This window comes from Erinaceus europaeus, chromosome 19 (genome assembly GCF_950295315.1).
Source record: "Erinaceus europaeus chromosome 19, mEriEur2.1, whole genome shotgun sequence".
Classification (NCBI taxonomy): Eukaryota; Metazoa; Chordata; class Mammalia; order Eulipotyphla; family Erinaceidae; genus Erinaceus; species Erinaceus europaeus.
Genome location: NC_080180.1, coordinates 19,461,554 through 19,487,092, shown reverse-complemented (window position 1 = coordinate 19,487,092; position 25,539 = coordinate 19,461,554). Strand labels below are relative to the sequence as shown.

At 41.2% G+C, this 25,539-nt stretch overlaps 1 protein-coding gene across 4 annotated transcripts in view; it reads right to left on the bottom strand.

Annotated features, from left to right (window-relative positions):
- The window catches only part of CAMSAP2 (calmodulin regulated spectrin associated protein family member 2), a 96,645-nt gene that overhangs the window by 31,596 nt on the left and 39,510 nt on the right, over positions 1–25,539 (bottom strand). For all 4 annotated transcript variants that reach the window (XM_016187672.2, XM_007522124.3, XM_016187673.2 and 1 more), the window contains exons 3-4: positions 3,429–3,590; positions 1,257–1,340 (exon numbers count right to left, since the gene is read on the bottom strand). In XM_016187672.2, coding sequence (XP_016043158.1) covers positions 1,257–1,340; positions 3,429–3,590 — 246 coding nt within the window. The remainder of the gene's footprint in view (positions 1–1,256; positions 1,341–3,428; positions 3,591–25,539) is intronic.

Sequence of the window (25,539 nt, the reverse complement as noted above, 5' to 3'; positions counted from 1 at the left end):
CCTTACAGATGAATTGCAAATAACTATGTAGACACTGTTCCTTTCTAAGAGTGAGAGTTCGGGTTATCCCCAGAGTATGAGCTAGACTTAGTGACCCCAAGAACAGAGTGACCCCCAAGAATACAGTACTGAAAGGGAAAAACAGGAACTTTACCTGGACAGGAACATTTAAACAGGAACATTTAACCGATAAATGCTATCAGGTTAAGATCACCACAACAAATCATATCAATATAATCTACTCCGATTTCATGTGGCATGGCGTGTCTGTGATACTCTAGAAAGGCATAAGACTCCAATCCAATCATCAGAAAGACCCAAATTCAAGGTTTTCCACAAACCTTTTTATTGAAGTTGATGACACATAAAAGAACATTCCTTTCTTTCTCTTCTATTATAGGTATCAGTGACTAGTCGCATCATCCCAAAATGAACAGAAATACAGAAATACTGAGAAATGTTATGTATGTACAAACTATTGTATTTACTGTCAACTGTAAAACATTAATCTCCCAATAAAGAAATTTTTTAAAAAGGAAAAAAAAAATGAAGTGACAAAGTAATACAAATGGAGAGTTAAGATCATTACTTTTTTTATAGTTGTATACCTCAATTCCATTTGTTTAATGGGCCTTCATTAGAATACACTTGGCTTTAGTATACTCAAGAACCACATAAATTTCCAAAGAAAACCAGAAAGTCTGTTCAAGAATTCAAAGGGGCTAGGGATACACATGGTAGCAGAATTCATACTTTGCATGTATGAGGTCCTGGGTTCAATCCCCAGCAACCCTGCTCAATGATTTTTTTTTTTTAAAGAATGATTCCATATTGCTGTTTTTTTTTTTTAATTTCTTCACAAAATATTCAAACTGTTTCTAACTCCTGGATTATTATATTTGAAGCTTTCCCCCCCTTTTTTTATTCCTTCCTTCCCCCCCTTGAAGGGTTTTTTTATCAAGTAAACTAAAAGGCTGCTACACAGAAAATTGTCCTTATGTTGTTATATTTATCTTACCAAACAAAAACAAAACTATTACTCTTGCTTAAAAAACTTTAGGAATTGAGTTCTAGTCATTAAGACTTTTTCTAAACATTATTATTCAATTAACCATTATTTGTGCATCTACTTACCAGAGTTCATAACACAGCTTTCTAGATGCAGTGACCTTCACTAATTAGTGAAAACAATTATTAACATTTCCCCAAATAATACACATATATGTCTACAGAATTTCACTCTTTGAAATATATACCTTTTGGCCTCCTGGAGCTTCAATTGTGTGATGTTCTTTCAGCTTCTGCTCTTGTTCCATTATATCTTTTAAATGTTCATTTACCTTAAAATATAAAAACACTAACTTAAATTTAAATATAAAAATAAAATAACTTATATTCCTGATGTTAAGTATTAGAATCACTTAAATGGTAAGATATCATTTTTCCCAATTAAAAAAAAAAGTATTTCAAGTACTTCATTTGAGATTCTAAAATTACTTCATTATTTTACCAAGTACTTGTGACTGTCTATAAAGTATTAATTCACTATATCTGTATGTAATTCTACTACTTTTCACTGTAATGCTAAACTTAAATCAATAAAGCGGCTAACTTAAGCTTAGCCAGGTGAGTGGTAGGAAGCAGAGAGAGGCAGGAGAATGGATAGTACTTGCATAAATGGAAAGTCAAAAATGAGAACTGGGAAGTCATGAGACTTAATAGGCTTAATGGTTTGGAGCATATGAATGTACATTTTTAATAGTAAGGCTATCAACTACTTCAGCAATTCTCAATAAAAATTATTTTAAAAAAACAGTAAGGAATATTAGAGTAAGTAAAGGAATTATCCCATACTGGGATGTTTGCATGGCTACATAGTTTGAAGATAAATAGGTTTAGCATGTGACCATCATTCTTTTTATCTGTCCAATACTTGTTCACAAATAAGACTTAATTTTTTCTGGGATAATAGATGTAAGTTGGAAGAGGGTTGGGGGCCAGGTGGTGGAGCACCTGGTTAAGTGCACATATTACAGTGCACAAGGACCTGGGTTCAAGTCCTTGGTCCCCACCTGCAGGGGGAATGCTTCCTAAGTGGGGAAGCAGGGCTGCCAGTGTGTCTCTGTCTCTTTCTCTCTCTATCTCCTCCTCCCATCTGAATCTCTCTCTGTTTCTATGCAAGAATAAAGAAATAAATGAAAGAGGGTTGTAAAGAATTGACTACTCTAATTGGAATGGCAAGCTGAAAATTTATATACCTTCAGTGAATAAGTAACTAATCACAGTATCAAAAATTTCCAAGAAGCAGAATCTACCAATATAATCCTATGCAACTTGGTTGAAAATATGTTCATTCTTGGGATTCAATAACTACTTACTGAATATTTAGTAGATTAATCACTCATCATTAGTAAGTGTAATTCTAGGTACTGTGAAAGACATGTCAATTTTAAAATGTATTTATTATCTTTATTTTTATTAGATAGAGACAGCCAGAAATTGAGAGGAATGGGGAGATAGGGAGAGAGACGGAGAGACACCTGCAGCCCTGCTTCACCACTCATGAAGCTTTCCCCCTGCAGGTGGGGACCAGGGGCTCAAATCCGGGTCTTTGCGTGCTGTAACAGACATATCTATTTTCTACAATCTATTTTAACTAGTTGTTTTTAGTCAATGAGGAATGCGAAATACCAAGAAAGACTATATAAGCGTAGCTTTTTAAACATTTTTTATATTTACTTATTACTTTATTATTCTCTTTTGTTGCCCTTGTTTTTTATTGTTGTAGTTATTATTGCTGTTGTTGTTGTCATCATTGTTGGATAGGACAGAGAGAAATGGAGAGAGGAGGGGAAGAGAAAGATAGACACCTGAAGACCTGCTTCACCGCTTATGAAACGACTCCCCTGCAGGTGGGGAGCCGGGGGCTCGAACCAGGATCCTAACGCTGGTCCTTGCGCTTCGCGCCATGTGCGCTTAACCCACTGCGCTACCGCCTGACTCCCTAAGCGTAGCTTTTACTTTGATTTTAAAACAAAAAAAACAGTGACACAGTATCTTAGTTTGTTCAGATTGCATTAACAAAAGTACCTGGGTACTTATAAGCAGTAGGAATTTACTTCTCACAGTTCTGGAGATTGGGACGTTCATGATCCAGGTGCAAGGAGAAGCAGTGTTGCTTTCTGGCCATCTTTTTGCTAAGACCTCACATGGCTGACGGGCAATTAGCTCTCCAGATCTGACTTATAATAGTACTCACTACCCTCATGAGGGCTCCAACTGATATCCTAGTCACTCTCCAGACACCCCAACTTCTAACACCATCATAGAGGGTTTACTATTTCAACATACACATTTTGAAAGGACCAAAATATCCAGCATGGCAACATGCAAATGAGTATCTATGTCTTTCTTGTTTAAATTTCTACCTTATTGATCCAGTACATGACAGCATCCTCGATATCATAGGGTAGGTCTGTGGCTTGAAAGAAAGTTGAATACTGCTGAGCACACGTAATTACTTTCTCTACGCTGACCATTTCTACAGTGTAAGCCATCATCAGGGTATCTATCATAGCCAAATGAGCACTCTGAAAAAAATCAAAAAGAACAGTTAAAAAATTATGCCAGGAAATCACAGTTTATAGATTTTGAATGTTTAATATTCAGAAATAGTACTAACATTTTCTAATAAATGGCAGCAGAACTAGACAAGCCTTACTAGGAGAGCACAAACAGTACAAGCTAAAGAGAGCTGGACTGACCTAGCATTCAAGCTTATTGAGCATCTATATTTGAGATATTCTCAAAGAAGCTCCTGTGCCGGCTTTTACTATTTTTGATGATGAGTTCACTTACTCATCGTAAATTTCAAAATCAACTTTACGACGATCTTGCCTCCTTTGCATCCACATAGTAGAAACTCACTCTACTTTTAAAATGTCTCCCAGATCTACCTTTTTCCTCATTCTGATCACGATAGTCTAGTTCCAGTCATTACTGCTATAGGCAAGAGAGAAAACAAATGAGAAGACCGCGGTCTGGCACTCACAGGGTTCTAATTTCTATCACCTTTTTGCTCTCATGCTGCTGGCTCTAGAGTTGCCTGCGACCCCAAATCTCTCGACTTTGATCTCAGTATTGCAGGGAGCAGCAGCAGTGTTACTCATAGGACAGTTGCAAGATGAAGCCAGAAGGTGGCAGCATAGACAGTGACATCCAAAAGCAGGCCCATCATGAAGGTCATTTCATAGAAAAGGGAATACTACTGAGAGAAGCAGCAGGGACTTTACTGGAGTGAAAACGTCAGTATCATGCAAAGATAAGTAGCAGGCTTCATATCTGCGGTAAAAGGATTATATTTTGTTCTCTGATCAATAGAGTCTAGATAAAAATAAGTTATGTTTTATAAAAGAAGGCTAATGCTGTCAAAAACAATATTTAATTTTAGGAAATTTCTAGCCCCACAAATTAATAAGCTAGAACTTTCACTATTTCATGTTTTTTTTAATTACTTAATCAGATTTAGACATATAACTAAGAAGAAAAAATTTCTTTTAATAGTCAGGTCTTGGCCTCCGTACTAAGAGGCGACAACACTGACTATTCTAAACACTCTTAGATACAGGAGTACAGGAATGAACAGAAATTTAACAAATCAGTGGTGAACACGAAATACCTGAGTTGTTCTGCTAAATAGCATTCATACCATGCAATATGATATATATGATTATTCTGTTAAAGCTAATTTAATTTAGAAAAGAATATTTTATTTATAAAGCTGGTCTACCATTACGTTTTATTTATCTTAATTTGCTTGGAGTTTAATAAAAGTAAAATAGCACTTATAACCCCACTGAGATAGCAGTATCCACCCACTAAGGAGACTGTAATCGTAAAGGCAGATAATGACAACTGCTGTCACGGACGTGGAGCAGCCGGAAGCCGTGAACAGTGCTAGCGGGGAAGGCAGTCTGGTGACTCCCAACAAGTCAGAGCTACCACTTGCTCAGCAACTCCACTTCTGGGCACATACCCCATAGAGTAGAAAATATATGCCCACCGACACACTGTCAGTGAGTTACGTGGCATGCCAATTACATTTCAAGCAGTCAGCAAAGAAAAAAAAATTAAATGTGTACTAATGCTCTCCTCCCACTTTTCCAGCACAAATAACACATAAGTCACCACTTATGCTGGAAAAGTAGGAAAACAGTGTCACAAAGTAATCTGATTTTTTAAAAACTTGTCTTCAAATACCTGTGTACGCATTTCAAAGTTAAGGGAGTGGGCCAGGCGATGGCACACCTGGTTAAGCACACACATCACAGTGCACAAGGACCCTGGCCCGCCTGCAGGGGAAAAGCTTCATGAGTGGTGAAGCAGGGCTGCGGGCGTCTCTCTCTGCCTCTCTCCCTCTCTATCTCCTCCTCCTTTCTCAATTTCTCTGTCTCTATCCAATAATAAAAATAAAGAAAAACAAAGTTAAGGGAGCATTAGAAAAGAAATCGAGGCTTAGAGAGACAGTTACGTAAACACTTGCATGTCTGAGGCTGCAAGGTCCCAGGTTCAATCCCTGGTGCCACTATAGGTCAGAGCTGAGTGGTACTTTGGTTTCTGTCTATCTCTATCTCTCTCTCATTAAAGTAAAATTTCAAAATATTAAAAATGAAATAGATTATAGATATTTGCTATATCCATAATTTTGCATCCCTGCCTGAGTGAAAAGCATCTCCACATATAGTGATAGTGAAAATAAGTATCTTGCATGAATTAAAATTTCCTCCAACAGACGTTTATCTTCATATTCATAAGGCTCCAGCAATTCCAGAAAAGGGGTATGTAAACAATTTATTTTTAAAAGGTCTTTACATTGCTCTTAGGCATGCCCTGGCTATTTTAAGATATCCTTTAATATAGCTAACATCTAAGAATCTTAAAGGATAGGCCCAAAAAAATGTTCCAAATTGTAGTCAATCGAAAGTTGGTTAGTTCAAGGAGCAAGAAGGCACTGAACTATCAAAACAAATAAAATCAAAACAAATAAAAAATGTATGAATACACACTGACCAGAAAAGATCTGTTTTAATACAGGAATATTAGGGTACTGCTGTTCTACACAGTGATGTTGTTTCTAGCCTATATTAGACTTAGTCGGGAATGGGTGGGGAAGACAGCATAATGGTTATGCAAAAACACTTTTATGCTTGAGGCTCTGAGGTCCCAGGTTCAATCCACCACATGGACGTAAACCAAAGCTGAGCAGTGCTCTGGCAAGATAAGTAAATAAATAATAAAAGCATAAACACAGTTGGGAGCAAAGAGTGCCACTAGTGCTCTGCTACATGCCCAGGTGACAGTTTGCCAATGGGTAGACTTAGCAAGGGAAGTGGCATTCATGAGATTCAAAATCTTTTTTTTTTGCCTCCAGGGTTATCGCTGCACCACCATGAATCCACTGCTCCTAGAGGTCATTTTTCCCATTTTTGTTGCCCTTGCTATTGTTGTTATTGCTGTTGTTGGATAGGACAGAAAGAAATCAAGAGAGGAGGGGAAGACAGAGAGGGAGAAAGATAGACACCTACAGACCTGCTTCACTGCCCATGAAGCAACATGCCCTACTGTAGGTGGGGAGCCGGGGGCTTGAACCAGGACCTTTATGCCAGTCCTTGCGCTTTGTGCATTTAACCTGCTGTACCACTACCCGGCCCAAGATTCAAAATCTTAACATGACATTTACTTGCTACTATACAAAACTAATTCCTTTATTTAATTTGGATCTCTCTGGTTAGTTAGATAGGTGAAAAGAAATAAACTAATTTAAAAGTAGCATGTATCTCTTAGCATAGTTACAGCTATTTACCTGCCACTTAATTATGCATAAATTTAACAGGCACAACACACAGTGAAGCAGCTGACAGTTCTTTTAATCTGTTTCTATAAAGGTAGCACCAGATCTGGTTTACATTCTGTAGTGTACTTCTGGCAAGTCTGATAATCACACTACCCAGTGGAGAAGTGATTTAAACAAGTGAAATGCGCTCCAAATGTGTGTTAAGATGCAAATCCTGACCAAGAAGAGAGAATAGTCTTCTAAGCGGTTTCATCAGCTTCATCTGAACATTGACCTGAGGCTCTACGGCTGAAGCCACATGTGAAATGACAGGATGGCAAACTAAGGAAATAGTTTACTGTGGTGGTTATGAAACTGGCTAACCAAGAAATAAAAAATCCTCCGTCTCAAATCTTTTTAATTTCTATTTTATTTTAACCAGAGTACTGCTCAGCTCTGGTTAGTAGTGGTGCCTGGGACTGAACCTGGGCTTCCAAGCCGCAGACATGCATCACCATTATGCTGGCCCCTCGGTCTAAAATGCTTTGTTTTTATTTTGCTCAACCTCAAATCCTATGAGAGTATAATTAATTAAATCCCTAGACAAAGTCTCAAAATAGTATCCTTTCAATAGGTTTATCTCCTCCTCAACAGTTCCTTATAGCTGAGAGAGATTATAATTTCTATAGCATACATTTTCCCAATCACTGACATTCTTTTCTCTTTTTTTCACCCTTCTTTCTTCTTCCTTCCTTCTCCTTTCTACCCCCCACCCCCAGAGCACTACTCAGCTGTGGCTTTTGGTGCTAGAAAGTGAAGCTGGAATCTCAGAGCCTCAGGCACAAAAGTATTTTTGTAAAACCACCATGCTGTCTCCCCCAGCCCTGACATCTATCTTTTAAAAAGAAATCTGTATATTTTTATGAGAGGATGCTCAGCTCTGGCATTTTATAGTGTCAGAGACTGAACCTGGAGCCTCTGGGACTTCAAGCACACAAATTCTATGTTCTAATCCTGAACTACCAGCCTGGCCAGCCACTTACATCATTCCATAACCAAAATCCCTTGGTGACTTCCCAGCACCTAACAAGAAGCCCAGAACTAACTGAATGAGATACTTCACAAGCTTATGTCTCACTTCAGCTCTTTTCATCTTTTTCTTTGCAAACCCTCAGGTCTAAGTGAACACTATGGGACATTTAGGTCAGTGTCCAGGTGACAATAATGCAAAGTCTAAAAATAACATGACCTATGCCAAGAATCGGGTTAGGAATGGGCTGCTTGGCAGCGTTGCAAGTTGGTAATCGACGACCTGGACAGATGATTCCACTTGCCCAGCAGGTGCTATAACATATGGAAAATGCACACAAGCAAGTGTGGGTCTGCAGCTGGCACTAATTAGGGCAGAGCTAGTGGATGTGGAGATAATGCAAACCTGATGTGGCTCTCAGCCAGCTGGCTCAGGTGCACTAGTCAAGTGGGAACAGGCTGGGAGGGCACCTCTCCTAGAAGGAAAACTGGGCGCAGATGCTCCAATTTTACAGGTAGAGAGAGGGAGAGTGAGGGAGAGAGGGGGACGGACACACACACACATACACACACACACACACACACACACACACACACCCAGAGCACACCTCTAGTGGTATATGCTGTGCTAGAAATGGAACCCAGAACTGATGGCTGCAAGTCCAGTGTTCTACTACTGGGCAACCTCCTGGGCTTATTAGCTGCTTGTTTTAAGACTCAAGGGCTGAAAAGTTCCAGTGTCAGTCTTCCCCACTGTTGTCTCAAATAAAGAGCCCCAAATCAGTAACACTAACACAGCAATAAATGCCTCTGTCTAACAGATAAGCCCTGTGTCTAACAGGGCCACAGCATCCCTGTAGCACCTGCCATGGCATGAATAAACTAGGACCTCACGTCCACAGGTGAGATGCTCCACCCACCACGCCCACTCCCGAGTCACAGCCCTGTTTGAACGAAAGCTGTCCCATTTTACATCTCTCTCTCTTCTCTCTCCCCACGTGTACTCCAAAATGTCTGAATAAATAAATACCTCTGTCTAGACCTCAATTTAGAAATAACATTAAAAAAAAAAAAGGCTGAGAGTCAGTGACATCTGACATGAACAGTGAGCCTGCTTTGTCATGCATGTGGCCCATGTTTGAGCCTGGTCCCCACTGCACTGGGAGAAACTTTGGTGCTGTGGCATGTCTCCCCCCCTACTCCCCCACCTAGCTCAGAGTGGTGAAGCCCCAGTGATGACTAACAATAATAATGAAAAAAAAAAAAAAAGGCTAATTCCAAGCAAGAAAGAGGAAAAAACACAAAGTGAACCTAGAATATAGCTGTGTCAGAAAGAATAAAGTTGCTCAGAGATTGATAGGAAGAAGTTAAAAGGACAGAAAAACAAACTTGAAGGGGGTTCCCCACAACCAAGTATGGGCTCACACGAGTATAAAAAAGGTCAATAACAATAATAAAAACTCATGAATATGAATCAGTAGCCATTAAGAGAGGAAGAGGAGGAGGAACCTCTTCTTTACAAAACAGTAATACCAACTGATTAATACCAGTTAATCAATGCAAGAGGAATGACAGAATTGTGAAAGTCACCATATTGCCATCAACTATCCATAACTAACGTGTGCACAGATAACAAGCATGCTAAAGCCACTGTGGAGTGGGACATTATTGGGAAATAAAACACGCAATCAGTATCCAAGTATCAGTCCACATATGCTTCCTAATTACAAAGGCAGGAGGGGTTAAGCAATGCCATTGCTAATGATATACTTCGACCTGACGTGTCTTCTGGTCAGATCAGACTGCAAGTAGAATCACCTACAGAGAGAGCCTCACGCCAAAAACGCTCATCTTAATGTAGGCAGGAGGAAGCAATCAGGCAAGTCAGGATTAAAGTCTATTATGCAAGTCACTTGCTTTTCTCTTCAAAATGGCAATGACAGAGGTAGTCACAGCAAAAAAATGAGGTGGAGGAGGTGACTGTTCTAGATGTAAAAACAACAACAAAAAAAAGACAACGAATATCAATAGGTGGCCTCTGACTTCTTGGTTTGAAATAGGGGGAAGTAGCTACAGACACATTCTAGGCACAAGAACCAAGAAAACAGGAATAGGACTGTGTTAGGTTATTACTTAGTTTCCTGGTGTGGCTACGGTGTTCAAGTTATGCAGAAAAATGTTGCAGTTTTCATAACCTTGTGGATGATTGTGTCTGTGGCTAGAGAGATGGGGAGGAGGAGAGAAAGGAGATAAAACACATACTGTAAAATATTTGATTCCTTATTTTTAGGGAACGGAAGAAACACCCAAGTATCACTCCCCATTCCTGGAGCTCCTAGGTGCTCTCTGCAACGAAACCCAGTGGTGCCTGGGGTCAAGCCCAGGGCCTTACTCATGCTAGCATGCAATCTACCCATCCTGCTGAGTGAGCCCCAACAGGTAAAATGCTAGTTTTAAGAAAATATAATTCAAAAGGAAACCAAGCTTATCTTCATTTGCCATAGAAACCAGTAACTGTTTTTTTTTTTTTACCTAGTTTCAAATATATGCAATCTCTTAAGTCAGCAACAGTCCAAAGCTAAATCTTAAAAAATACATTTATTTATTTATTTTGGATAGAGACAGAGAAATTGAGGGGGGAGGGAAAGAAGAAGGGAGAAAGAGAGAGAGAGACAGAGAGAGAGAGAGAGACCTGAAACACTATTCCATCACTTGTGAAGCTCCCCCTGCAGGTGAGCACTGGGAACTTGACCCTGGCCGCCTGTACATCTGGCTTGCGCACTCTACTAGAGGCGCCACACAGCTCCCTAGAGTTTTTCCTCCTCCAGGGCTATTGCTGGGCTCGGTGCCTGCATCATGAGTCCACCGCTCCTGGAGGCCATTCCCCCCCGCCCTTTTGTTGCCCTTGTTGATGTAGCCTCGTTGTGGTTATTATTATTGCCATTGTTGATGTTGTTCGTTGTTGGATAGGACAGAGAGAAATGGATGGAAAGAGGAAGGGAAGACAGAGAGGGGGAGAGAAAGAGAGACACCTGCAGACCTGCTTCACCGCCTGTGAAGCGACTCCCTTGCAGGTGGGAAGCCGGGGCTCGAACAGGGAACCTTATGCCAATCCTTGCGCTTTGCGCCACATGCGCTTATAACCCATTGCACCACCGCCCAACCTCCCCCTTTTTTTTTTAAGTAGAATAGAGAGAAACTGAGAGGGGAAGGTGGAGAGAGAGGGGGAGAAAGAAAAACACCTGCAGACCTGCTTCACTGCTCGTGAAGCATTCCCATTGCAGGCAGAGAGTAGAGGCTCAAACCTGGGTCCTTGCACACGATGCTATGTGCTCTTAACAGGGTGCGCCAATGCTCCCTCCCATCACTCCCAGATCTTTTCTACTTTCAAAGTTTTTTCCCTGCAAGTGGGGACCAAGGGCTGGAACCTGGGTCCTTGTGCGCTCAAGGAGGTGTGCCACCACCTGGCTCCTTTTTTTTTTTTTTTTTTTGCCTCCAGAGTTATCACTGGGGCTCGGTGCCTGCACTACAAATCCACTGCTCCTGGAGGCCATTTTTTCTCATTTTGTTGCCCTTGCTGTTGTCCTTACTGTTGTCGGATACGACAGAGAGAAATCAAGAGAGGAGGGAAGACACGGGGGGGGGGGGGGGCAGACACCTGCAGACCTGCTTCACCACTTGTGAAGCGACCCCCCCTGCAGGTGGGGAGCCGGGGGCTTGAACCTTATGCCGGTCCTTGTGCTTAGTGTCATGTGTGCTTATTAACCCACTGTGCTACAGCCCGACCCCCCCCCTTTTTAAATAAGGACTTAAAAAATTTATTATCTTCATTTATAGAATAGAGATGACCAAAAATCAAGAGGGTAGGGAGAGACAGAGAGACGCCTGTAGCACTGCTTCACCACTCACAAAGCTTTCCCCCTGCAGGTGGGGACTGGGGGCTGGAACCTGGGTCTTTGTGCATTGTAACATGTGCACTCAACCTGGTGCACCACCCCCCACCAGATCTTTTCTAAATATTCTTGTCCCATCAAACTTTGCTATTTGCTTATAAAAAGAGCTCTTAATACAGTCACTTTTTTTTTTTTAAAGCCTTTCTGTCAACCTGCTTAAACCACAGGTTAGCTGTGGAAGACTTGCTCCCAAGCCATACCCCATAAAGAACACACTTCAAATGTTTATTTTTCAGTGAGCATGATGGGTACAGGCAAGTGCAGAGCCTTAAGACTTTTCTATTTGAGCAACACCTGCCAGTCCTGTTGCTCCTATTAGTTACAGAAACTGAAGTGGTTTTATCAAGTCAAAAAAGAGAAGGAAAAAAAAAAGATGAAGAAAGCTTTACAAACAAAAAGCTTTCAGTTGGAGCTTCAAAGCAGATACCAGCCATTATGACAGGCAGTATGCAGAGTGTGTGTGGGTGGGTGTCCCGCTCGCCTTTCATCACCAGTGTCCCAGTGAGGCAGGTCTCTTCACAGCAACCCTTCCTAAAACTATGCCACTCTTAAGATTATTAATATCTGCGGTGTAAGGATCCCAGTTCAAGCCCCCGGCTCCCCACCTGCAGGGGAGTCGCTTCACAGGCAGTGAAGCAGGTCTGCAGGTGTCTCTCTTTCTCTCCCCCTCTCTGTCTTCCCCTCCTCTCTCCATTTCTCTCTGTCCTATCCAATAGTGAAGACATCAATAACAGTAGCAAGTACAACAATAAAAACAAGGGCAACAAAAAGGGAAAATGAGTATTAAAAAATTATTAATATCTGAAATGAAAATAAATTTCATTCCCTTTCACTGTTATGTGCTTTACCCTGTATGTGTAACCATTCTTTAAAACCCTAACTAAGCACAGAAGCAGGGAATAAAACCTAATTGCTAACGTTTGCTCCTTGCTCTCCATAGGTCAGAACTACACTGGGCCTTTCATAGGCACCACTGCTTGCCTAGTCCTGGTAAAGAATCAACATCATCATCCCTTACTACAGACGAGAAAACTGATGCTTAAGAGTCTCAGAAATAACAGCTGACTGCTGTAAACCCCGATCTGTCGTCTAGAGACAAGTATTCAATCACTGTGATTTTGCCTCGTTAGCAGTGAAGCATATGCCAAAAGCCTCTGAAACTCAACTGCAGCACTTCACTTGGACTAAGGAGGTGGCTCAGTGAGTCAAGCACAAGACTTGTGTCTGTGGAGGCCCAGATTCAATTCTCAGACCTGCACATGCCAGAGCAACTGAGTCCTGGTGATCAAAACCAGAGCCTCACACGTGCAAGACATGTGCTCTAACGTGAGTCATCTGCCTGTCTCCACAGACATTTAAAAAAAAAAATTTATCTTTAATTATTGGATAGAAACAGCCAGAAATTGGGACATCATCTTTTGGTGGTGGGAATGGTGCTTATGTATACTCCTATTAAAGTGTAGTCATATAAACCACTATTTAATTAATATGAAAGGGGAAAAATTGATTGTATGTCTGGAACTTTTTAAAACACAGACTGAGTCTTTTTAATACATAGGCTGAGTCTTTCTTCTTCTTCTAGCGTTTGCCCTTCTTCCGCAGCCAGTCAACAGCGTCAGGTTGAGCCTGATGTAAAGTTTCGAGACCTCCTTTGAATCTGGAGAGGTGGCAGTCGTTGACTATGTGGGTCATAGTCTGTCTGGAGCTGCAGGGGCAGTTCGGGTCGTCTCTGGCTCCTCAGCGATGGAACATAGCGGCGCACCGGCCATGGCCTGTTCGATAGCAATTGAGGAGGGCCCAATCATAACGTGCTAGGTCAAAGCCGGGTTGACGCTTGCAGGGGTCTGTGTCTTTGATATGCTGACTCTCTTAAAAGCCTAGACCAGGGAGAACAGAAGCAACCGGTGGCACAGCTATATATAAGATGTTGGGTATTGTACAGCAAATCCTAACAAAAAGACTTTCCAAAGTTAACCCAATTACCAAATAATGTGATGATAACAATAACAATAACTATGTCTTCTTGAACCCTAAGACAGCAGGAACCTGACATTTCCACTATAGAGCCTATATTTCCCCCAGTCCTGGAACCTTAGGGTGGGGCACACTTTCCTGCATGCTTCTCTCAATTCATATTAAATAATATTGCATCCGCCGATCGCAATATAATCAACGCAATGAGTGTCACCCCAGCATGCTTCACTTCAGACTGTGTCCAGAGACTTCAGGTGTGGAATGACAAACCTTCATCTTCATCACTCAGATGAAACCTTTCCTTTCATAGTATTCTATAATTCCGTTCCAGGTGGTCCATTCCTCAATAAAGTCCCTAAACCTAGATATAGACCAGGTCCCCTGAGATAGAGCATATGTTCACACATGTCCATAAACCAGGGAAAAATACATACCTGAAAACAGAAGTACACAAGAGTCTGCAGTGAGTACCCCCCAACACTTCATCTGCACTATTCCAGCCTTTAGGTCCATGATTGTTCAACAATTTGTTTGGCTTTGTATGTTAACTCTCTTTTCAGCCACCAGGTTCCAAATGCCAGCATGATGCCGACCAGACTTCCCTGGACCAACGACCCCACCAATGTGTCCTGGAGCTCTGCTTCCCCAGAGCCCCACCCTACTAGGGAAAGAGAGAGGCAGACTGGGAGTATGGATTGACCAGTCAACATCCATGTTCAGAGGGGAAGCAATTACAGAAGCCAGACCTTCCACCTTCTGCAACCCACAATGACCCTGGCTCCATACTCCCAGAGGGATAGAGAATGGGACAGCTATCAGGGGAGGGGAAGGGATATGGAGATTGGGTGGTGGGAATTGTGTGGGGTTGTACCCCTCCTATCCTACGGTTTTGTTAATGTCTTTCTTAAAAAAGAAAGAAAGAAAGAAAGAAAGAAAGAAAGAAAGAAAGAAAGAAAGAAAGAAAGAAAGAAAAAAAGAAAAGAGAAGAAAGAAACAGCCAGAAATCGAGAGGAAAGGGAGAGATAGAGATGGGAGATAGACACCTGCAACACTGCTTCACCATTCGCAAAGCTTTCCCCTGCAGGTGGGGACAGGGGGATCGAACCCGGATACTTGCGCATTGTGACATGTGTGCTCAACCAGGTGCACCACCACCCTGCCCCCAGACATTTTTTTAAATCTTTATTTTGAGATAATTATTGGTTTACATGAATAGTAGGAACTAACACGGAGATACCTACCAATACTTACCATGCAGTTCCCCCCAAGGGCAACACCTTGTAAGTACTAGCACCATATCCCTATGGACACAGGGAAGTCATGGGGCACTCCCGCCACTTTGCACCGTTAAGCCTTATTTTCAAGTGGCAAGTCTTTTTTCTTTCTCTTTTCTTTTTTTTTTTTTTTTTTTTTTTATTTTACTTATTTTTTGCCTCCAGAGTTATCCTGCACTACGAATCAATCCACTACTCCTGGAGGTCATTTTTCCCCATTTTTGCTGCCCTTGTTGTTGGATAGGACAACGAGAAATGGAGAGAGGAGGGGAAGACAGAGGGGGAGAGAAAGATAGACACCTGCAGACCTGCTTCACCATTTGTGAAGCAACCCTCTGCAGGTGGAGGGCTGGGGGCTCGAACCAGGACCCTTACACTGGTCCTTGCACTTCGTGCCATGTGCACTTAACCCGCTGCACTACCGCCTAGCCCCCTCAAGTGGTAAGTCTTTTTTTCTTTCTTTTTCCACTTTTTTTTTATTGGGGAATTAATGTTTTACATTCAACAGTAAGTACAATAGTTTGTACATGCATAACATTCCCCAGTTTCCCATATAACAATACAACCCCCACTAGGTCCTCTGAATCCTTCATGGACCTGTATTCTCCCCACCCACCCCAGAGTCTTTTACTTTGGTGTGATACACCAATTCCATTTCAAGTTCTACTTCTGTTTTCTTTTCTGATCTTGTTTTTCAACTTCTGCCTGAGAGTGAGATCATCCCATATTCATCCTTCTGTTTCTGACTTATTTCACTCAACATGATTTTTTCAAGGTCCATCCAAAATAGGCTGAAAACGGTGAAGTCACCATTTTTTACAGCTGAGTAGTATTCCATTGTGTATACATACCACAACTTGCTCAGCCACTCATCTGTTGTTGGACACCTGGGTTGCTTCCAGGTTTTGGCTATTACAAATTGTGCTGCCAAGAACATATGTGTACACAGATCTTTTTGGATGGATATGTTGGGTTCCTTAGGATATATCCCCAGGGGATATAATTGCAGGGTCATAGGGTAGGTCCATTTCTAGCCTTCTGAGAGTTCTCTAGACTGTTCTCCACAGAGGTTGGACCAATTGACATTCCCACCAGCAGTGTAGGAGGGTTCCTTTGACCCCACACCCTCTCCAGCATTTGCTGCTGTTACCTTTTCTGATGTATGACATTCTCACAGGAGTGAAGTGGTATCTTGTTGTTGTCTTCATTTGCAAGTCTTTTAAACAATCTTTCCTGACTATAAAATCCCTCCTGTCGCTTGCAAAGTGATCCCCCTATAGGTGGGGAGCCAGGGGCTCGAACTGGGATCCCTGAATGGGTTCTTCTTTTTTTAATTTTTAATTTTTTATTTAAGAAAGGATTAATTGACAAAACCATAGGGCAGGAGGGGTACAATTCCACACAATTCCCACCACCCAATCTCCATATCCCACCCCCTCCCCTGATAACTTTCCCATTCTCTATCCCTCTGGGAGCATGGACCCAGGGTCATTGTGGGTGGCAGAAGGTAGAAGGTCTGGCTTCTGTAATTGCTTCCTCGCTGAACATGGGCGTTGACTGGTCAATCCATACTCCTAAAATGGGTTTTTCTTTGTACTATGTGTGCTTAAACTGGTTCATTACCACCCTGCCCCCAAAGTCTGTATTCTTAAAAAAAGAATCTGGGTGGGGAAGATAGCATCATGGTCATGCAAAGAGACTCTCACACATGTGCAAAACACATGCCAAAATAGTGAAAATCTCAAGTATTTGACAATGAACAAAGCAAATGTCTTTCACTGCTTTTGTGTATAATCATTACTTGACTCTCATGAGAAAAATTTAAAGCTAATTTCCATGCACTTCTTTAAGTCTTAAACTATAAATGACACCACCCAGAAAGTGTTCCCTAGCTACAACTCTCCCCTGATTAGTTTCAGAGCATGGGCCCCCCTTGTCCTCTAAAACAGCAGTTACGAGCTCCATATGCCTGAGGTCTGAAAGCCTCTGTCACATGAGCTGCAAGAATCAAAGTAAAGGTAAAATTATTACCTGTTTTTCTTCTTAGAAAAGAAAGACAATTACTGTGGGGAGTCGGGCAGTAGCGCAGCGGGTTAGGCGCAGGTGGCACGAAGCACAAGGACTAGAGCGAGGATCCCGGTTCAAGCCCTCGGCTCCCCGCCTGCAGGGGAGTCGCTTCACAGGCGCTGAAGCAGGTCTGCAGGTGTCTAACTTTCTCTCCCCCTCTCTGTCTTTCCCATCTCTCTCCATTTCTCTCTGTCCTATCCAACGACAATGACATCAATAATAATAATAATAATGACTACAACAATAAAACAAAGGCAACCAAAAAAGGGATTAAATAATAAATATTTAAAAAAAGACAATTACTGTGAAGTGACTGCCTATTTTCTCCTTTTCAGGATTCTGAAGTGTCCTGAAGACAAGGACTGTCCACATGGTGCAATGTCTACTTAACACATTTATCCACTGGATAAATATCTGATAGATGAATGAGTATTCATGAAACACATACTTATTGAATAGTTCCAACATGATATTGTGTTCGGTGTCAACAGAACTATCCCGGTGTGTTTTTGCATTAATTTTGATCAACATTATTTTTAAACTGTTAATGAAATAAATGCTTTCAAACAGTTACCAACTATATTTAAAACTAAGTACCACTTAGTTTCAGAAACATGTCACCATTTAGTGTAACATTCACTTACTGTGTCGATTAGTCCTTTTGGAGTTTCTGTCTTGTTTTGGGGTTTTTTTTTTTTGGCGGGGGAGGGGGAGGGAAGTGTCAGGTCCCAGTCTAGAGCCTCATACTTGTGAGGCATGCACTCTACTACTGAGCTATACCCCCAGCCCTTTTCAGGTTTTAAATAAGTAAAACTTTAGGGTCATCTTGAATTAAAAAAACAAAAACTGGGAGCTGGGCGGTAGTGCAACGGGTTAAGCGCAGATGACGCAAAATGCAAGGACCAGCCTAAGGATCCTGGTTCGAGCCCCCGGCTCCCCATCTGCAGGAGAGTCACTTCAGGCGGTGAAGCAGGTCTGCAGGTGTCTGTCTTTCTCTCCCTCTCTCTGTCTTCCCCTCCTCTCTCCATTTCTCTCTGTCCTGCCCAACAACAACAACAACAACAACAACAACAACTAATGGCCCCCAGGAGCCATGGGTTCGTGGTGCAGGCACTGAGCCCCAGCGATAACCCTGGAGGCAAAAAAAAAAAAGGATTTGACAAAGGGCTTGGATTCAGAATACAAAGAAAGAACTCTTCTACTAATACAAAAATGAGAAAGTCTAGTAAGAAAATGAGAAGAAGATCTAAAAGGAAACTTCACAACGGGAGGTGCATGACTAGTAAACATAAAAAAGCACTGGAATTTCACTTCTCAAGGAAATTAAAGCCACGAGAGACTTATGCACACTAGAATGGCAAAAAACATATATATACACATATGATCTACCAGCTCATCTCCTATATACTCCAAAGAGATGAAAACACACACATAACCATATCTGCTTTATTAATTATAGGTCCAGACTGAGAAGCACCACTGCCAATCAGCAGGTCTGGACAGCCAGGGAAATGGCGCAGAGTAGGATGCCTCGGCTCAGTCTCTGGCCTCACTGAGGAAGCAAGTGTTGCTTTGGCCTCCCTCTCTCAATCCCATCATGGCCTCATAAAGTAAGTAAAGTGAATCTTCACAAGAAACAGACAAGTGATTAGACAATTTGTGGTTTTCATATAGTGCAACTGATACTAAGAAACAGAAAGAAGTTAATATATAACAAACAAGATGAACAAATCTCAAAAATGCAAGATCTAGTAAAAAGGAATCACATGTTATGCTTTCATTTATATGAATTTCTAGAACTGACAAAACTAATCCACAGTGACAGGAGATTCAGGGATGTCTGGAGTGAGGTAGGAGTGGGGCTGGCAGCAAAGAGACTCCAAACAAGTTTGAAGGGGGATGAAAAGTTTGGTATCTCAACAGAATATTCTCATATGAACGTCTACATCTACAAAACAGACTTTAGTTAGTATATTTTATTTAAATTGTGCCTCAACAAGGTGGATTTTTAATTCACTTTTTTTTTCTTTTTGAAAATTTATTTTAGGGTGAGAGGAGGAAGACAGGCACTTTTCAGCTATAGCATATGGTGGTGCTGGGGACTAAACTAGGACCTCAAGTATGCAAGACTGGCGTGCAACTGCTATACAAGCTTCCCAGCCCAACACAGCTGACTCTTACAAAGAAGCTCTAACTTTAGGAAGTCATTCAAACACCCCTGAGCTTCATCTTTTTCGTTTGTTCCATGTGAATAATACTAGATCTCTCACCTCAAAGGAAACCAAATAAATGATACATACATTGAAATGCTATAAAATGGTAATGTAATATAATAATTGACAGTTTTGTTAAGGTATTATATGGTCAGTGTATAACCATGGGATTAATCTACAGAAGTTTATTATCAAAGAGAATCTCACTAATCATTTTAATGTTCCCCAAATAAATGATATAGTAATTAATATTTAAAGGACTTTTATTAGAAGACTTGCATAGTATCATACCTCTTTTTAAAAATTTTTACATTTATTGGATAGAGACAGTAAAAAATCAAGAGAGATGGGAGTGATAGAGAAGGGAGACAGACACCTGCAACACTGCCTCACAACTTGCAAAGCTTTCCCCTGGCAGGTAGGTACTTGGGGCTCGAATCCAGGTCCTTGCAATGTGCATTGCGACATGTGTGCTCAACCAGCTGCACCGCCACCTGGCCCCAGTATCACACTTCTTTGTGCAGGGGTCACTGATAATGGCAGTTGCCAATGCATCATCAAAGATCTAACCAAGAAAAATACCAATAAATACCAGGGCAAAGATACACTAACATAGATGACTATATGCAAGAAATGGAGATTTAAGTACAAAACAGTTAGCTTGCTTCCAAATGTCGTCAACATGGTGGCTTCAGCAGGACTTACTTTTAAAATAGCTTATATATGGCAGCTGAGCCTTATCCACCACTACTCAATGTAACTGCTGCTACCTTCTGCCAAAAATGTAAAATGACAGCTATGTTCTCTCATTTGCTGACCAATATGACATTCCGAGTAAGGGTTTAAGCAATCACATGTGGTGTACTTCAAAGTATGTTTGTGTTTTATAGTTTCCCAGACTTGAACGCCTCTTTGGTGTATGTGATGTTAAGCCAAAAATTGTCTTCAAATCTCAAAATCTAAAACAAACTACGTAAAATACACTGAATTATGCTTCACTATATAAAATCACCAGCAGTATAAAGGTTCCACTTAGCAACACATACACACACACACACACACACACACACGTCTGCAAGGAAGTTTGTCACTTGTCAGCAAACCTTTCTTTCAGCTGGGTGTATGTGAAAGCCATGCCAGACAGTTCTAGTTTTACAAGACAAAAAGAGAAACTGAAGCACACCAGCTTAAGACAATCACAGCGATTTCTGACCTTGCCTCTACCACCCAGTGAGGCTTTCTTTCTTACGCATTATCTAAGAGAAAGTGGAAAAGAAAGGCCAGAACACCTGCCTTGCTCACAACCCATTCAAGATTTCAATACATTGTCCCCCCCCCCCCTTTTTGGTAGGACTGGGTCTCACACATGAGCAATTTTACTGCTCCCAGGCTGACTGTTTTTCTGGTACCATGGAGCACTTACCTGGTTAGAGGGTTTCACTCCAGGCTGCACACTTGGCCAGGCACATGCTCTTACAGTCCCTAAACTATACGTTTTAGCCTGAATATCAGCATGAAGTTTTTCACAAGATTTGAACACACTTATAGCAAGAACTCCAACAGAACAGTAAGAAGCATGAATGACTTTCCTCTGACCTACCAAGTATCTAGACGCTACCTCTCTTCTTTTGAATGAAAGCCTGCTGGCAAGCAGTTTCCACATTCACAGGGAACAGTGGTAGAACTAAGAGTCCAGTTTGATCTATGATGACCTCCTACTCTCAACATAAGGACACATGCCAGAGTCCAGACAGCCACAGCTGTCTGGGTAACTACAAAGCTCTAGATCTGGGGAGTGTCTTGCTAACTACATGGCAGAAAAATAAGTGCTTACTTGAAAGGAATTTAAATTAATGAACCACTGTGCTCAGAAATGATGCGTGTCCTGTTATTTATTTGAGTAAGCTGTTATTTTCCTTGTCGCCCCCCCCAGATGATGATGGATTCTTTTTTTTTTTTTTTTTGCCTCCAGAGTTATTGCTGGGGCTTGGTGCCTGTACTACAAATCTACCGCTCCTGGTGGCCATTTTTTCCATTTTGTTGTCATTATTGAATAGGACAGAAAGAGGAGGGGAAGATAGAAATGGGAAGAGAAAGGTAGACACCTGCAGCAATGCCTCACCACTTGCAAAGCTATCCCCCGTTGCAGGTGGAGTTTTGGGGGGGCTTGAACCCGGGTCCTTGCACACTGTTCTTCTTCTAGCGTTTGCCCTTCTTCCGTAGCCAGTCAACAGTGTCAGGTTGAGCCTGATGTAAAGTTTCGAGACCTTGCACACTGTAAAATGTGTGCACCACCTGGCCCCACCTTTGTAATTCCAGACTATAAATAAATATATATACATATATAAATATATTTTTATTTATTATTAAACTGTTGCAATATTTCCCAATCTGACACAAAGCCAACAAATAAATAACAAAACAGTATTACACAGAACAAATAAATAACAAAACAGTATTACACAGAACAAATAAATAACAAAACAGTATTACACAGAACAAAACTGGTTCTAAAATTCTTCACCCTATACCTTTATTCTTGCACAGTAATGTCTGCTACATATTACTTAAATATTCACACTTTAAACAATTCTATCCCTAGTTTTCTCTTTTTACTTTAAATATGTCATTCCCTAGGCATCTCAATGTGGATTCAACTAACCTTTAATACTAAAATCATTACCAAGTTCCTATCCTCAGACACTTCTCTAGGCATCTCTTCTGGATGAACTGAAGGCATCTTAACTTGAGTCAAGCCTAATTCATTATCAACTCATTATACTAACTTCCCTAACTCCAATTCCTTCCTCTCTTACCAACTTTAATAAAGGTCACTAGAACATATACTCAACCTTCTTGGTCAAAGCCATATAATCTCATTAATCCTTTACAAAATTGTGACTCTGATCATGTCACTGTTGTATGTTCTCAAAACACTTTGATGCTATGGACATTCAACTCAACAACATGCTGGGCAAGTATATCACGGCATTTTTAGGACTCAGAGAACAGCTCTCCTGGCAGAACACATGCCTTGTGTTTGAAGCCCTGACTCTGCCCCTGCACCACATAGGAGCACCATGGACAGAACCATCAGCCATGGATCTGGGCCTGGGTCTGTCCCTGCAAAAAGCAGTGATTTCAGGGGTGGAGGAAATGACATAGTGGTCATACAACAAGACTCTTATGCTAGAAGCTCCAAGGTCTCAGGTTCACATAAAACTGACAAAGTTTTAACAACCAGAAACAGAAAAGAGAGTTCTAGCAAATGTCTACTGATATTTGTCTTTGTAAGCTTTATTGAAAATGGAATGAGGAATCTGGGAAGCTGAGATACACAACCCAGTATACTGGCAACTCCCTTGTGTGTTGATCTGGAGTCCGTAAAATTAGAAAGGGGAGAATCTTCTATAGCAATTTTTTAGGGGCTCTCCACTAGTTTCCAACAAATGCCTATTAAACTCCTCTTAGCTTCCAATTCTCTGCCCTTATTCCCTAGTCATTGATAAGATCTCTCCACCCCCACCCCACAAGGCTTTCAAGGGACCCAGCAGGCAGTAGATCTCCCTTGCCAGGATATCTATGAATGTTATTCTAGAGTAGGTAACCTTTTAAGAATATCATGAATGTACAAAAACAGGAGTCTCTCTTTTTATGATTAACTTGTATTAGAAGAGACTCATTTAAGAAAAAAAGATCCCATTCATGTCCTCTTCCCATTTTTAATGAGGCTGTTTGTTTATTTGTTTGTTTTGTTAACTAATTTTGTGAGCCTTTTATATATTTTAGTCATGGCCTATTATAGCAGAGCCAAGGACTCTAACAGAGTTCCGGAAGAGAGGGGATTAGGAGGGTGTTGGGCACCCAGTGCAAGATGCTGGGATATGACTTGAGCTGGTGACAGGAGTGGTGTGTAGACACCTATCATGGGGAGATATGAATTGTACTCATCTGAGAACAACTGTCTTGTAAATCATCACTTTCCCAATGAAGTGATGGGGGCAGGGTACAGAGAGGGAATGGGAAACAAAACAAAGCATTGTACTTCTAAGCGTGAGGTCCTGAGTTTGATTCCCAGCACTGAATCTAACAGGTCTGGGTCTTTCTTTCCCTCTCTCTTTCATTAATAATAATAAAAAGAAACCTTTAAGAAAAATGTTTTGTTTTTAACAGAGCACTGCTCAGCTCAAGCTTATGGTGGTATGAACAACTCAATGTGGGGGGTGGGAGCCTCAGACATGCGAGTCTCTTAGCATAATCAGTATGCTATTCCCCACCCTAAAAAAAAATGCTGATGACTTCCAAATTTAAATCTCTACACAGGACTTCTTTTTTTTTTTTTTTAATTTTTTTTTTAATATTTATTTTCTTTATTTATTCCCTTTTGTTGCCCTTGTTGTTTTATTGTTGTAGTTATTATTGTTGTTGTCATTGTTGGATAGGACAGAGAGAAATGGAGAGAGGAGGGGAAGGCAGAGAGGAGGAGAGAAAGATAGACACCTGCAGACCTGCTTCACCGCCTGTGAAGCCACTCCCCTGCAGGTGGGGAGCCGGGGTTCGAACCGGGATCCTTATGCCGGTCCTTGTGCTTTGCGCCACCTGCGCTTAACCCGCTGCGCTACAGCCCGACTCCCAGGACTTCTAAACTTCAGTACATATAACTACTTGTTCAATAACTAGAATGCATTTAAAATCTAACACATCCAAAATGCAATTCCTGATCTGCTCCAGCTGCCCTGCCCTACCCTCACTTGCTATACTGTCTACAAAGAGAGCAACCCGAGGCAGTTTTTAAAGTTAACCAGACCAAATACATCTGAAACTGTCAACTGATTTCCTTCTATACCCACATGCACTGAGCATTTATTGAAGAAAACAAATTCACGACAAACTTTCTTTTTGTTCCTGCCAGGTACAAATCATGTAGGGGCTTCAGTGCATGATTCCACTGTTCTTGGTGGACTTTCTCTCTTTCCCTCTCTCTTTTTTCCAGATAGAGGATGAGAGAGAAAGAGGAACCACAACATTGCTCCAATATTCCTGAAGCTTCTGATGGCCTGATGCTATTCTGATAGCCAGGTGTTTGAATCCCAAGTCAACTCATAGTAAAAAAACTCATAGTAAAAAATAAAATAAAATAAAATAGTGGGCTCTAATGGGTGAGCCATGGTGAAGTCCCAAGACACATCTCTTATCATGGTCTTTAGGGCTGTAACTGCTCTGGATACAATCTTTCCTGCTAAGCAGATCTCTTATCACCCTTCCTATCAATACAGCATGCTAACTACCATCTTCTATTACCTTGTTTCAGTTCCTAAAATGGCTTCTGAGTCCAAATCTACTTCTACATCAAAGTCTCATGTTCTTCTGTCTGGAATGTCCTTTTTCCAGACCATCACATGCTGATTGCTTCTGGTATGTCGGTCTCAGTTCAAATGTCAATACTCTCTCTCTTTTAAAAAATTTTATAGTTCTGCTATTTTATTAAGTTTTATACTGATCAAATGTCAATTCTCTATACAGGCCTTCCCTGACCACTTCCTATGAAAAACTGACATTGTTCCACCCATTCTAGCCCCTTCTTGATTTTCTTCACAGCATTTTCCACTGTCTTCGATTGTTACATATCATTTTTTCTGTTGGGTTTTCTCTGTTGTTGTTTTGCCACTGGCGCTTTCTGAATCTAAGAGATTCTACCTCTCTGGGCTGACTTAAAAAAATTTTTTTTTTATTTATAAAAAGGAAATACTGACAAAACCATAGGATATGAGGGGTACAACTCCACACAATTCCCACCATCAGAACTCTGTATCCCACCCCCTCCCCTGATAGCTTTCCTATTCTTTAACCCGCTGGGAGTATGGACCCAGGCTCATTATGGGGTGCAGAAGGTGAAAGGTCTGGCTTCTTTAATCGCTTCCCCACTAAACATGGGTGTTGACTGGTTGATCCATACTCCCAGCCTGCTTCTCTCTTTCCCTAGTGGGGTTGTCTGTCCAGGGAAGTCTGGTTGGCATCATGCTAGCATCAGGAACCTGATGGCTGAAAAGAGAGTTAACATACAAATCAAAACAAATTGTTGATTAATCATGAACCTAAAGGCTGGAATAGTACAGATGAAGAGTTGGGGGGATGTCTCTGTTTTGTAGATGATAGCTAGTAGTCATATTTTAGTTATTTTAGTCATAGTTTAGTTT